This window comes from Pogona vitticeps, chromosome 2 (genome assembly GCF_051106095.1).
Source record: "Pogona vitticeps strain Pit_001003342236 chromosome 2, PviZW2.1, whole genome shotgun sequence".
In the NCBI taxonomy this organism is placed as follows: domain Eukaryota; kingdom Metazoa; phylum Chordata; class Lepidosauria; order Squamata; family Agamidae; genus Pogona; species Pogona vitticeps.
Genome location: NC_135784.1, coordinates 170,838,261 through 170,853,739, shown reverse-complemented (window position 1 = coordinate 170,853,739; position 15,479 = coordinate 170,838,261). Strand labels below are relative to the sequence as shown.

Genomic DNA, 15,479 nt, shown 5'->3' with positions numbered 1-15,479 from the left:
CACTCTCTCTCTCTCTCACTCAGAAGCAGAAGGAGGCAGTCCGAAGCCTTCTCCAATCGCACATTCTTATTAACTGCTGGGGTGAAAAAGCTACAAAGAAGCAGCCTCTTCGCCTACCAATAGTTAGCAATTTGAATTTCCTGCCTTTTCCCCCTGCCTTTTTCAGTTCGTAACTGGAAGCTCCGGCTGCAAGTTGAAGCAAAATTTTGCGGCCGGAGCTGGTCGTAACTCGAAATGGTTGTAAGTAGGGATGTTCGTAAGTTGAGGCACCACATATTTGGTTACATAAGCGAAGCCTTTAAAGAATCTATCTATGCCATGATTTATAACAGTAAGAGAACTTCAGCACACCTCCAACCAGATGACAAAGATGAAATAATCTAGATGATGAAATAACCCTTGGCAGTGTGTTTACCTGCATGAGGAAGCTGGCTTTGTTTGGACCAAGGCTCACACTGGCCCTGAAAAGAACAGCACATTTCTCTTCTGTCACAGACTCTGTGCTCTTACGGTCGCAGCGCTTAATCTTCTTGAGGAGCTGAAGGAAGAGCAAGGCAAAATCATCCATTTTACTAGGAACAGTGTCACAGATGCTGGAGGCCACGGAAGCTACTTCAGCTTCTGCTTTGGGACACCAATTTTAAATCTCAGCTCCCCACCTATTCATTTGGGATCCTGGACGTCTCCTGAATCACAGAGCTATGTACAGAAGCAGATTAAAGCTGTATATAGAGAGGCCACAAAAGGGGGGGGGGATAGGGAAGAAAGCCTCCTTGAGAGAGCACCCTGGAGTTCCCCACTTCACACTGCAGCTGGCAGTTTGTTTGGTTTCATACTGACAACTTTCTTGTTTAAAAAATATTATCTGTAAACATACAAAAGGACAGAATGGAACTGTTCTCCTTAGTGGGCCAGTGTTCTCTTGACCAGGAGATCTGTTGTTGTTTTAAACAGGATGCTGCCGTTTTAATATCCCCTTCCTGCAGTGTGAAATTATATAGATCAGTAATTCCCAATCTTGTATAAACCCAGGTTTCTTGGACTGCAATTCCCAGAAGTCTTCACCACCAGCTGCGCTGGCTGCGGTTTCTGGCAGTTGCAGTCTAAAAACACCAGGCTTACCCAAGGTTGGAACCAGTGATATAGACCTAGACCATGACCTCTCCACTACAGTGGTGCCCTGCATGATGATGATAATCCATTCCATAGAAATCGCTGTTTAGCGAAAACATCGTCATGCGAAAACCGTTTCCCCATTGGAATGCATTGAAACCCGTTTAATGCGTTCCAATGGGGAAAATACATCATCGTCCTGCGAAGATCACCCATAGGGAAGCCATTTTGCGAGCGCCGATCACCTGTTAAAATGGCTGTCCTGCGAAGCATGGGTCCCAAAAACACAGGGAAGTCATTTTGCGAAGCTGCTGATCAGCTGTAAAAATTGTCATCTTGCGAAAAAATGGTCCGCGAAGCATGGACCAAATCATCGTCCAGCGAAAATCCCCCATTGGAATCACTGTTTTACGAATTGCTATAGCGATCGCAAAACCTCATCGTCATGCGGATTGGTCATTTTATGAGGTCGTCGTCTAGTGAGGTACCACTGTACCTCAAAACTGTCTTGTCCTTTCCTAGTGCACCTGCAGACCAGGCCCAAGCCTTACCATCCAGGGTGTATAACATTATTACATTTCTAAAGCTAAGTATGATAAAACCTGGTCAGGAGCTCTGTAGGACGCTGGTTCAGAATTAGATTTGTGATTTCTAAAGTAAAGCAAACAATAGATAAAAAAGAAGCAAGCAACCAAGCAAAAAAGCTGATTGTGAGATACCGTAACTTTCTCCCAATTTACCAGTAATGGTGCTACCTAGAGTTAGTTGATTTTGCTTCAACCCATCACCTATAAGGCTGTATTTCTTCCTCAACATTCCCTTTCCCACAACCCACAGCTGCTGTATGTACCATATTTTTGAAGACAGCACAACAGGCATTGCTTGTGGCATTTGTCTCCAGAGGTGCTGTATTGTTCACAATTTCTCCAGTGTTTTCACTGAAAGCAAAAGAGAGCAAGCATAAGTATGCATTTCAAGTATGAGGAAGTGGTTTAATACTGCAGACGGCTTGCATCAAACTTAAGTGTTTTCAGTACCAAACCACATCCCAGCATTGGTAGCTCTGTATCTAAATAAACAAGCAAGATGAAGCCAGTGAAAAGCTTTGGTATATATGGGGTGACAGGCATACCTTCTATGGTTAAAAAAAACACTGTATACTTAGAAGGAGAAAAGGTATGCCAAAATGATTTGAAACACCAGAATATGCTAGCTTTAGGTCTGGAAAGAGGATAGAAAATCTCTCTCTATATATGGTTTGTGGATGGCCACTCCTAGAGAGGTCTGGAAAACGACCACCAGGAACCGGGCCTTCATGGTGGTGGCTGCCATGCTATGGAATGCTTAATCTGCAAATATATGCCAGGCTCCCTCCCTTCCAGCCTTTAGGAAAACAGGTAAAAACCACAACTATCCATCCCAACCCACAAAAACATAAATAATGAGATCCAGAGCAAAACAGTAATACCCAAAACATAAAATAAACCTGGAGGCAACAGCTAATCAAAATCAATATCTAATTCATGGATCCGCCCGGATTGTAAGAGTTGTAAGATGTTTCTGAAGGCCTCTTGAAACAATATTGTTTTAACTGCTGTTAGTTGCCCAAAGTAGTGCCTAGGCACTTAATGGGTGGGGTGTAAGAGTGTGTGTGTAATGCACGCGTACACACACACACACACACACACACACACACACACAAAAAGAGTCACAGTCACAGAGTATATTAAGCCAGCTCCTTTCAAGACCTTTAACAGGATCTAAACTTTCTGCAATGCTTTATGGAAAGTGGTCTTCAAAAATCTAGATCTAGATATTTAACCAGATGCCTATGTCGCTCCCAAGGCTGTTTTTCAGAGCTGCCCTAACACCACTGCCAAACTTGCATCACTAAACCTGTTGGTTTGCTTGCTTGTTTGTCTGTCTTCACAACTTTCCTGTTTAAAAAAATACTTCCTGCAAACAGAAAAGTTTATGGAAGGAAAAACTAGGGCTGCTCTCCTAGAGGGCCAGTGTCCTCAAACAGAGGTCTCTAACAAAACTTGACAAAGATATTGCTGCGAAAACCACTTCCTCTTTTTTCCTTCCTCATTGTCAAAACCAGAAAGCATTTCTTCCTGTCTTCTACAAACCCCGCTGCCTGTAGAACTTTTAGCACAGGGTTCTGCTATTTTCACTTCAGTGGCAACTGAGGTGGCAAAAACCGTCTGTGTCAGCCACTGAATTCCTGTAACAGCAGCATTGACAAGACCACATTCAGTGGCAAAGTGGCCCACAGTTGGCTCCAGCTGGTCTAATGCAGCTTCTCAAAGGTGGGGAAAATGTCCACCTTTGCACTGCACATACTTTAAATGGTGTGATTTCATTAAATAAGTGAAGTGACAATTGGGTATGATGGGAAAGCAGTGTAAAGGAAGATGAGAGAGAAGACAAAGGAAGCCAAAATATGGAAGTACAAAAAGAGGATAATCTCTTTTCCAAGGAGTAGTTAAGAGAAGCTGCTAGGAGAGCCATTAATAGAGCAACTAGAGGCAGACATTTGCAGGGGGTGTAAATGAGGTGGGGTTGTGATTTTGCTACAGCAACAGAAGATTCTCTCTCTTCAATATCATCTAGGTATACACCTGTTTCTGCTGATGGTTATGATCAACTGTACCTAACACCTAGTTTAGTTACTGCATTTTGTCATAGTTTGATGCAGGAATCAGATGTAGGGAGTCATCACAGCCTAGGCCAAGAGCTGGAGATCAGCTTGGGATGTTCAGTGGTGTTTGTGAAGTGGCTTCAAGCATTATTCCTTAATGGAAATGCAAGATAAAATGTAATAAAGAAATAAACAATACAAACTAATAGCCTCAATAGTATCCAAAATTAAATGAAGTCTTTGGATCCTGACCATTAGCTATGCAACTGGCTCCAGTCTTCTGATCCTAACTTTCTTGTGACTGTTATAGGCTATCAAGACACTTAACAACTTATGGTTCCTAATGGCACTTCTCTTAGCTTACTGATACACTCAGATACCCTCACTATGTTAAAGTATGCATTTAAGAGGAGACAAGTAGCAAAAGTATCAGCAAAACGATCCCCACCAATCTTGCCTTGAAAGCTTGTCGAAATCAGGAGTGGGGATTTGTGTGGAAGGACTGTAAGCTCTGTCCAGTTCTAATAAGGGAAACAATTGATGACTAGAGATGGGCACAAACCTTGGCTCAGATGTTTGTGCTGTGCATTCCTTTCCCCCGCCTCCCCAGCCAATGCCCCACTCACCAGCCAGAGTTTGTTCCTCCCCTGCCTCCTTGGGCAGACGCACAGGCTTGCCTGTCCTGCCTTCTTGTCAGAGTGGGCGATTAGCCAAGGAGGCAGGGCAGAGAAGCCCATGCTCCTGCCAGGGACTGGCTGAACAGCTGAAGAGGGGCAGAACAGGAGCATGCTCTGGCTGGTGAGGTGGGAGAGGTTTGTGCTCATCTCTACTCCTGACCTCAATATTTCTTCTGAGCAGATGTGCATTTTTATCTGGTCCTAAGTGATGGATCTTGGATTCTACCCAGTGGCACTACCATGGTTGACAGGGCCTTGGGCAACATGCCTTTTCTGCATGGACGCCCACACATATACAGTACCCCAACACATTCTCTTCTTGATGGCAATCTTTCTTCTTTTCCATCACCAGCACTTTCTATTTCCTATTTTCTTTCCGTCTCACTCCCTCTCTTTCTCTCCCACCTTCTGCTTTCTCCCTCTTCTCCTATTTATCATTCCTCCCAAGACTCATATTTTGTTGTCAATGGGTCTACTCTACATATGATGACATCTGGATCCAAACCAAAGTATTTTGTTTCCTTTTATCAACATGGGGTGAGGCTGGATGAAACAGGGAATGTGACCGGAACAACATGCCAAAGGATGATCTTTCCTGCTGCTTCAGGATTTATGCCTTCCTCCAATTCCTTTCTCTTGTCGCATTTTTTAAATAAAATACCAATGTGATGGTCAGAACGATTGGGCTGAGGATTGGGGTGGGGTGGGGGCAGACTCAAGATTCCGATCCTTTCTCCCCTTTTCTTTTTGTTTTCACATTGCCTCTCCCCAACCCCAAAAGTGCCCTCCTCTGCTCCCAAGCAAAAATAAACAACTTCTTGTCTCTCTTAAGTCTCTTTTGTATGACATCTATAGAGAAAACACTTGAGCATATTGCAGAGGAAAGAAGCTGCAGCTGTGCTTGGCATCCTGTTTTGGGGTTCATATGGGTCTCTAAAGAACACACTGGAGAAACAATGAGGCTGGACGTCACTATAGCTTCCATCCACTGTTTGCCCAATAGTCTTCTTTAACGTTAAAAGGAATGAAAGCCAGGAGAGGCCAAACGAGGTCCTGCTTCCTGCTAGTAAGGAGTGTAAACACCAGGGGAAGAAGAGAGAGTCATCCATGGTTTAGGCATCTGGCTGTGGAGCCAGAGACTGGGAGTTTGATTCCCCCACTGTGCTTCTTGAGAGTAGAGCCAGCCTGGGTGGCCTTGGGCAAGCTGCAGGGTCCCAAGACACCCCTAGAAGAAGGGAATGGGAAATCACTCCTAGAAAACTGGAAAAGGGTCACCACACATAAGTCAGAATTGACTAGACAGCACATGGTTATTATTAAGAAAATATAGAAAACAAGTGGAAGGAGGAAGAAAAAGAAGAAAGAGTGTGCACTGGTGAAGGGAGGAAGGATGTCATTGCTTGGTAGGGTTTTTTTTTTAACTGAAAAGTTGTGGGGAGGTCCCCTAGTCTTAGCCTGGTATTCCAACCCAGGCAGTGCTTCAGCTTGCATTTAAAAAAAGAGAGAGAAATCTTTTTTAAAAGCTGCCTAATCTTTTCCTAGAGTTTGTCAGATTCCACTTGAAAGCGCAGTATTCAAAACAGAAAGGAGTTGCTTCCCTTCACTCTAGTGAGTCATAGTGTCCATATTTCAAGACTTTGGGGTGCCCTGACCAAAGGAAGCACAGCTAACAAAGCAGCAAAACCGCAAGAAGATTGGCTATAAAGTTGAAATGGTTTCACGCACCTGAAAACAGTCCCAGAATGGTTGGTGGCCAGTTCCCGGGCCTGCTTCTCTGTCACAATATCAGCTGTGACCATGAAGGATGTGTGTGGAGGCTTGAGCAAATGAGGCCCCAGCAGGAAGCGAACCGTCGCCTGAAACTTGGTTTGGGTCTTCAGAACTTGTGGAGGCTGCTTGTCCACCAGAAATGAGCTGCAGGGGAGACACAGCTAGGAATCGTGCATCTGCAGAAGGGTGCAAAGCCCAAAAAGGCTTACACCAAACAAAAAACATATTAGCCTTAAGGGTGCCACAGGGCTCCTTGTAGCACAAGGGAAGGAGCTTTCAACAATCAGTGACAAATCTCAATGCCCGACACTCCCGCTGGGCACAGTGAACAGGAAGAATCAACTGCTGAAGACCCCAAGGTCAAAACAAACAAACAAACAAAAAAAAAAAAACAGCCACCTGGGTAGGGACCCTGCATCTCCTCTCAACAGCTGCCAAAGCAGAGTCAAAAGTGCTGCCTGGAGGATCTCAAGGCTGTTGAGATTTGTCCCCAGTTCACCTTTGGGTAAATGCGTAAATCTCCACCGTCCTTTCACAAAGAAAAGCCTTCTTTAAAACTGAATTTGACAGGTGGGTTGATTGAGATGGCACTTGTAAGGCTAACATGTTTTAAAGCAAAGTTTTAAAATGTTGGTAACAGGGAAGAGGAGCAGAGGGGGAAATGGTGGAAACAGAAATCAAGAAAGGGAAGGAATTTGTCATGTGCCGGGAAACAAATATTACCCACTCCACTGAGATGCTCAGAAAAGAAAAGAAAAAAAGACGCTGGGACTCAACAGTCATTACTCTGCTACTGAAAATATTGCTAAATGAAACAAATTGGCAAGATGGATAAACATGGGACAGCAGCGCTCTGTTTGCACAACAAATATTCGGTCTTCAGGAAGTGATCTCAGACTTACAGAATTGCTAGCAGGCAAAACTAACTGTCTTGGTTCCCTCTTATTTCAGAGAACTAACCATATTTTAAAAAACACACAGAGCTCTGCCCTTAGTTTCTAGTTTTATACAATGAATGACAGGATGGAATTGTTTTTCCCTGTGTTGTTGCTCAGTGGCAGGATAGTTCAGTGGTTTAGGCACCTGGCTGCGGAGCCAGTGATTGAGAGTTCGATTCCCCCACTGTGCCTCCTGTGGGTAGAGCCAGCCTATGTGACCTTGGGCAACCTGCACAGTCCCATTTCTGAGCATTCTCTACCTGGGATTAATAATAATAATAATAATAATAATAATAATAATAATAATAATAATAATAATAATAATAATAATAATAATAATAATAATAATAATAATAATAATAATAATATGTTGTTGTTGTTGTTGTTGTTGTTGTTGTTGTTGTTGTTGTTGTTGTTGTTGTTGTTGTTTTCATCCACCCTGCTGCTAACAGCCAGCGTGAGGTATTGGGGGGGGGGGAGGTAAATAGCACAAGAGAATGGTGTCTAGCCATATGTTATATGAAATTTCTGGGAAGAGAGGGACAGAAGCAGAGTTGGCAGTGGGTCTCTGCCTCTCCTGTGTTGTACCTCCTGCAAAGATTTGGGGTGAGGCACAGGAAGAAGCTGGAAAAGTTTCTTTCCTGGACTATAATTCTTGTAGCCATGCTGGCTGAGGGATTGTGGGAGATGTAGTCCCCAAAGAGTAACAATTCCAAGCTTTAGCAAGGGGGTTGCTATTGAGTCAGAAGAGTGGACTCCTAGGTTTTTCTGTAGATGTGATTACTGCATTCTTGAATGAGCAACAACCCTATCCTTAAACTCCCACTGGAGCTTCACTATCCCAGAGTCTCCAGCCAGGCTTTCTCCCCATTCCCTCCAGTAATGGATTTCTTGAAGCATCTGCAGACGTGAGGACCCACTGTTTTCTTCTCATAACAAAGTCTAGTCTATGTTGTTTAATCTGCAGAGGGAAAAGGAAAGTCATGTTTGGAAAGGGAGGGGTAGTATTTAGCAGCTTCCTTACTTTTTGATGAGGGCACTGAACACATTATCCAGACGCTCCTGAAGACAAGGCTGAAACTCAGTTGCAAAGGCCATCAGCTCCAGGCGGAGCTGGAAATAAATATTCACCAGGTTTTCAAACCTGCCAAGAAACATACCAGAGCCAGGTTTAGTTTTCTTCACAAATTAAATTACCCCACCGAATCCAAGATGACACAAACTCCAAAAGTAAAGTATGCTGACCAGTTGCTTTTGCATCCAGCTTTAAAGAAGCTTGTGTTTTTAAGTCTGCCAGGGTTTAGAGGAGCATCCTAGATGGTCAGCAAGTGACCAAGAACAAAAGCCTTTCAGGAAAGAAGCTCAGTGGTTTAGAAATCTGGCTGTGGGAGCCAGAGGTAGGGTGTTCGATTCCTCATTGTGCCTCCTTGACAGGGGCTGGACTTGAAGATCCAGAGAGTCCCTTCCAGCTCTGCAGTTCTTAAGATGATGATGATTATAAGGCTTGGCTGGATTCTTACATTCCTGGCTCTTGGGCTGGCTCTCTGAATGGGCACACCAACTAAAGGGGCTGCAGTTCTTTGGGACAATGTGGTGTCCAAATTAGTGTTAGGCACAGAATTCGGCTTTCTCAGGGTCCCAACTTCATTTAAAAAAAGAGAAGAGCTTAAGGCTGAGATGATAGAGCTCAATGCATGGAAATAACACCCGCTAAAATTTCAGAAGACAGATGAGTTGTTGAATGCAGCATCTAGTGCCCGGGTTTTCACTCTGCAATACCTGTATAGCTCCTGGCAGCACCACAGGACTAGCAAAACCAGAATAAATTATGAAAAAGATTAAGCAAGGCAGTCTACAGTTATGCAAAGGAAAACGAATTCTGCACATCTACTGAGCTTGCATAATCTAAACATGGCCAAAGAAGTTAGCTTCTCTTTGCAGAGAATTCTAACAGCACTTGCATTGAGAATTCTGATTTTTGTTTTCATTTGCTTTGTGCAGGGTAAACACACAGCACTGCAAACAGGGCATGACAAAGAAATAAAGAATCCAGGCTCTTGGCAAGATCAACTAAACTTCTGACACTTGGAGGCTTCACATTCTCCTCCACAACACTTTTTCTTTCTTTCCCCAGACTTGTTGCTCCTCTCTTTGCAGCCTAAGTGGGACAACTTCCAGAACAGAAACTCTACAGTGGGGCAGAGGCACCGAGATCTGGCTCAGCTACTCACCTCTTCTGCAGTGGTCCCAAGTCCTCATCGAAAGGAGCTCCATTGCCAGCCAGCTGTTGCTGTCTTTTCCAGATCACAAGTCTTCTCTGAACCATTTTCGTTGCCTTCTCTAGTTCACCAACCACATTGAGGAACAGAGTTTGAAGGCTATGGAGAGGCTGTGAGGAAGGACACATCATTTGGTAGACAAGAAGAAATTAGTTCAACATAAACCAGATTCACAGAGCATTCTGCACAGAGCTAAATGAATTGTGTCTGTGCGAGGGAGAGGAACTGCAAAGATTAACAGCAGGGATCCAAGTGCTAAAAGTAGCTTGCAAAATGCAGTTCTAAAACTGTTCTCCATTTCCAGTGGCACGTATGGTACGAATCAGAAGTGTTTAGACTGCCCATATTCCCCATCTTCAAAATAAGCAGGTGTTGTGATTTGTCTGTACTAAAATTAGAGTTGACATTTCAGAATTCTAGGTTCTGGGCTAGATCTCAAGCCTGGGATCTAGCCCAGAACCTAGAATTCTGAAATGTCAACTCTAATTTTAGTATAAATCAATCTCAACGACTGCTTATATAGACGATGGGGAATGTGGGCAGTCTAAACACTTCTGATTTGTACCATAATTGCCACTGGAAGCAGAGAGTAGTTTTAGAACTACATTTCCAAGCTGCTTTTAGGACTTAGATAGTTAAAAAACATAGGATATTAAGGTTTGGGATGGAATGAATGAATGTCACAAAACTGTGCCTGCAGAATTAACAAACTACCTTGTCAGCTCGTCTACTTACATTTGCTTGCAGGTTTTCTTGCATAGGATATTGCACATCCAGCGAGTTGAGCTGTGGAGAAACTGAAGACCACAAAATCAGGATTAGTGCTTGGAGATGATTTTCAGGCACAGGCCTCTTCTTCTCCTTCCTCTTAGGTAGGAATCCAAATCACAGTGCTGCTTCCCAACCTCCCTGTGCCTTGCCATGGTTACTGGAGAGATCGGTACAGCATCCATCAGCTGTGGCTTTCCTTGCTGCTCTTCCAGCCTTTCCTTCTCCTCCTTTCATGAGTCATAGCTAGAGATGGGGGTGTTTGTATTCGTATACAAATATCCCCACACAGGTGGCGATAACGAGGGTCCAGCCCTATGGGGCTGGACAGTCCACTCCCCGATCTGCCGCAGCTGTGGGTGCCGCGGAGCCTTCCAATGGCTCTGAAGATCCTCGCCGTTCATGGCAGGAAGTGGGACAAGCCTTGCTGCAAGGTCAAAGAGTGGCTCGCAGATTGCACGCTGCTGAGCCATTGGCTGGCTCCGCGGCGGCGGCGGAACAGTAAGAGGAATGTCCATCCCTATGGGACTGGACCCTTGTTACTGCCACCTGGGCGGGGATATTTGTATACGAATACCCCCATCTCTAGTCATAGCCCCTTGCCCAAGGGTCATTTTATGTCCCCTCTACAGGCCTCTTGCAAAGGGGGCCATGTAGAAGTGGAGGTTTCCTGGGTGACCTCTTCTCCTCTTGTATTATCATGCTCTAAAACAGTGCTTGTGGCAAAAGGGGGTATAAATCTCACCTCCAGGGTCATCCTAGAAAATGGGTCACTCTTGCTAGTGCCATAGGAAATTGCCGGGTTGAGGGGCTCTGGCACTGTATCTGTGTGAGGTGCAAGGAACTGTCTTGGGGTATATAAATTAGCCAGTGAGATTTCAGTGCTTCTCTTTCGGGTGGCCTAGAAGCATCCCCACCACTGTGGCCCTTGAACCGTGGGTTGTGGCTCTGTAGAAGCTGGGGGCATAGCTGGCATTTCTCAATATATGTGATTCAACTTTCTGTTCCATCAGCACTCTCAACCACTTTCTAAATGGGACGGGAGAAGAATACAGTAGCATTTGCTCCTGGTTAGTAGTGGTGTAACTCTCCCACTCCTCAGTCTAAGCATTGCATGGACTCAACAGTTTCTCATGTCCCTTAAATCAAATGTGAGCAGATTTTCTGCCTCACAGGCAGAAAAAACAATTTTCATCTTTCACAGTACAGGTATCAGTTTTCTTTCACAGTATCAGTATTGTGCTGTGAAAGCATAAGTCAGTTGCCAAACAGTCAACATTTTTATAAATCCTACTCAATCAGTGGATCTACCCTAATGAGGACTGTTATCTTATCAGTAATCATTAGTTACAGGCTTTGACACTGTGTCCCTTGTTCTTCATTTAATAATCACATTAGCAGGGCATTAATACATATGTATATACCTGGCACATCTATGGCCAAAATCCTGTTGCTTAATGTAGTAAATTACACTAGTAGGCCCACTGAATCAATGGGGACTTGATGAGTCACTTCCCCTGTAAATTCCATAAATCCAAACGGGCATACTCTAACTACAACTTACTTTAGTATACCAAACTGCAGTGAGAATATGGTCATTTGAATCAAGAAAACATACAGAGGAGGTGAATCATTAAATCTCAATTGACTCTATGGGCCTACTCTAGTGCATTTTACTATGCTAAGCAACAGGCCACCAATTCTCCAGCTGTACTTGATGTCAAGTAAATACTGCTGAACAGGGAGGCAATTTCATGAACCCTGAAGTTATCCAGCATCTTCAAGGCTTTTGTCATTGTCCCATTCTTCCAGCCCTCCCAGTTGCTTCCCTTCATGTCCTCACCGTTTGGGTTGCTATTCATGTGCATTAAGCTCTCTCGAAGTTCCTGGACATGGTACTGCAGTCTTTGCAAACTAAATTCAAACAATAACTCTTCCTGCTGGCGGTTGATGAAGAGGTGCAGGTGCTGAAACTACAAGAACCAGTCATCAGTTATGCTGATGTAATATTACCAATATTACGTTTTGGATGTGAATTGACCCAACTTAAGAAATTACTATTGACATTGCCAGTTGCAAGTTGAGTTTTACAACTCAGTACATGACAGACAACAGTTATGCAGATTTGTTAATTTGAGGCAATTTGCCTCCAAAAGCTATGCCATTTGTATTATGCCAATGTAACTACATAAGAGGATTTGGGTCATTAATTTTTTTGGACTACATCACCCAGAAGCACCCAATTAGATTGGCCTGGCTGTGGTGATTTGGGCATTCTGACAGTTGCCAGCCAAAAACTAATATTTTCAGACAGGCTATCATGCTGTGTTGCTGTAAGAATGAAAAAGGTAATCATGGAAAATACTGTCAGCAACAACAAATAATATGGTATAGGGCAGCGATGGCGAACCTATGGCATGTGTGCCACAGCTGGGACACAGAGCTCTTTCTGTGGGCACATAAGTCGAGCCATAAGTTGCTGGATCACTACCCCTGACAGTCAAACCTGAGGAGGCGGCTGCAGGCACAGTGCTAGTGCCTTGACAGGCAGCGGGCCAGGATCCGGAGCAGCTGGCGCTGGCAAGCCAGCTGAGCTATAGGTAAAGGCGGGGTTGGGCACGACTGGAGGCGGATCTGGAGTGGGATCTGGAGGCACCTCCATACCCAGGATTCCCACTTCTGCAGCCACTTCTGCTTCTGCCCGCCACCCACTGGGTTGGATTTGTTTGTTTTTTGCAGTTTGGGCACTCGGGCTCAAAAAGGTTCGCCATCACTGGTATATGGCCATTAAGTGAGGCATGGCATGAAGAAGAGGCAGGTATAGGGAGGCTCAAGGGTTGTAACCCAGGAGTGTCAATGAAAGGGTGTGCACTCTGGTTGCTAGAGAGGTGGGGAGGGAAAGGGTGGCCAGCAATGGAGAGAGCCACAATTTGACACAGCATATGGAACATATACACTGGCACTCTTTCATCAGATGGATGGTGGCTGGACAGACCGGACCAATCGTTATACAGAGCTGGCAGCATTTAAGGGTCACAATGAACAAGCCATTGGGAGGCACCTTACCCGTTGCTGAATGGCTGCTTGCTCCGCTTGTAAGATTCTTCTTACAGCTTCCACCAACTGCAGTGGCTCTCTTCGATATCTGCTCTATAAATATCAGGAAGACGACAAATGCTGTTAATCCTTGTTCTTTCACCACCCCCCATGAGATTGTCCGGCTGTTCTTCCCCACAATGAGACTGGCTTAAATTCCTACATAAACAAACATATGACTTAAGATTCTTTTTTGACTGTGCTTTGTATCCCTCTCAGTGGGGAAGAAAATATATCCACTTCTATCCGTGATGGCACAGTTGATACAAGGTGGAGTTTCAAAGAGCTACCTTTGTAGGTCATCCTGTTCAGTTTGGAGATACCTCTCCGGGTAAGTTTACAGGTAAGCATGACTCTTCTCTCAATTATAGTCTGGGCGCTCTTACTGGCCTGTGCCCCATATCTGTTTCCTCGGACTCAGGCCTTTTGCCTAAAATCTTCCCCTCATTATAACACAGGGAAAGGCCTGGTTCTCCCAGCAGTAGTACCTATGAATCCACTCTGGGTTTTACATTAATTTTAAGTTTTCCAAAGTGCTATCTCTATTTTACACATAGGGTTCAGTACTTTAGATAGCTCTTGTAAAAGTGCCGACTGAAACCTAGAATAGTCTCTCTCTGCAAAATGGAGTCACCAGCCACTACAATCCCTTGATTGAATCTCTTCCCAGTTCTGCCCTCACAGATGGAGGCAGCCTTTGGAAAGGTCTCCTCATGCACCTCTCATAGAAGATGAAAGAGCCATCCCTTAAGGAGATAAGAGGGAGGGCTTGTAGAGAAAGGGCCTTTTCGGCAGCTGCCCCCAGACTATGGAACGCCCTCCTGACTGAGATTCGTCTGGCGCCGACGCTGATGACATTTCAGCGCCAGGTCAAAACCTTCCTGTTCCAAATGGCTTTTAACTGAAATAACATCAAATGTGGGTCTGATGGCAATTTTTAGAATATATATTTAATTGCATTTTAATTATTTTGCCCTTTTATTTTGCCTTTTTATTGTATTTTAAATGCTGTAAGCCGCCCAGAGACCTTTGGGTAGTGTGGGCGGCATATAAGTTAAATAAATAAATAAATAAATAAATAAATAAATAAATAAATAAATAAATAAATAAATAAATAAATAAATAAATAAATAAATAAATAAACAAACAAACAAACAAACAAACAAACAGGCTGGGCTGAGCATGTTAGTCAAGGGGCTTAATGGCAGTGTCCTTGGGGAACTCTACCAGTCAATGGCCAACTCATCCCAGAGGTGGCCTGGATACAGCTTCCCGCCTGAATGTGTAGCCACCAGGCCCATTGCCCCTCCCCCCTGTTTTCTCACTGGTCTCCCCACCAAAAGCCCATCTCTTCTGGGGAAAACTCCACCGTTAGGCTTTCAACCCCATACTGGAGGTCCAAGAGCCACAGCTGGTGAACCCTCCTTCTCTAGAAACAGTATTTTCTGCAAGATGCAATTCCAATGCTATTTAAATTGCACCTCCTAGATGGTCTCTTGCCAGTTCTGGCTTCACAGAACGCAAGACAGACATTTCAGAGTCCTTCTCCTCCTTTCAGTTAACTACAGTTCCCATGCCATGCAAAATGTCCTCTCCTTAACTAGAATTATTCAAGGAGGACATCTATATGTTGCTGGGTATTTTCAAAAACCAACTGAAAACTGAAAACATGGATGCTTGTACAGGCCTTCCCTCCAGCCAACTCTTGATTACCTTTTCCTTCTCTTCCTCTGCTATCTTGTATAATCTGTTAAATTGTTAAATTGCTTGTGGATGTTATAAATTTTGTGTATATTTGTGTTTTATTTTAAGTATCTGGAAGCCGCCTAGAGTGGTCCCTGGACCAGATGGGTGGGGCATAAATTATATATAAACACACAAACACACACACATATATATACATATATATATACATATATATATGTTTACAAGCACTCAGTTCATATACTTGTCGTCTGGAATAAATTAGTGGGCAGGGGAATGGGAGATTACGAGAAAACACCAAGGCCAAAATCCTGCTGATCCTGTGTGGCACATGGAGGCAATCATGAGAGCGAGTCTTTTTGCACTGCCAGCCAGCTTTCATGCTTCTCAGCTTCCTCTGATCCAAGAAGCCATGGCACACCTGCTCATGTCCTCTGCCATAAAACTGAGGACATACTGTACAATGAAGGAAAAATGCCACATGATTGCT

The 15,479-nt window shown here is 44.1% G+C and overlaps 1 protein-coding gene across 8 annotated transcripts in view; it reads right to left on the bottom strand.

The window, feature by feature from the left end:
* Positions 1-15,479, bottom strand: part of STAT6 (signal transducer and activator of transcription 6) — a 74,572-nt gene that overhangs the window by 32,781 nt on the left and 26,312 nt on the right. For all 8 annotated transcript variants that reach the window (XM_020778703.3, XM_072991222.2, XM_072991223.2 and 5 more), the window contains 8 exons: positions 13,256-13,339; positions 12,033-12,162; positions 10,157-10,218; positions 9,374-9,531; positions 8,167-8,286; positions 6,160-6,348; positions 1,964-2,051; positions 416-538 (listed from right to left, as the gene is read on the bottom strand). In XM_020778703.3, the coding sequence (XP_020634362.3) occupies positions 416-538; positions 1,964-2,051; positions 6,160-6,348; positions 8,167-8,286; positions 9,374-9,531; positions 10,157-10,218; positions 12,033-12,162; positions 13,256-13,339 (954 nt within the window). The remainder of the gene's footprint in view (positions 1-415; positions 539-1,963; positions 2,052-6,159; positions 6,349-8,166; positions 8,287-9,373; positions 9,532-10,156; positions 10,219-12,032; positions 12,163-13,255; positions 13,340-15,479) is intronic.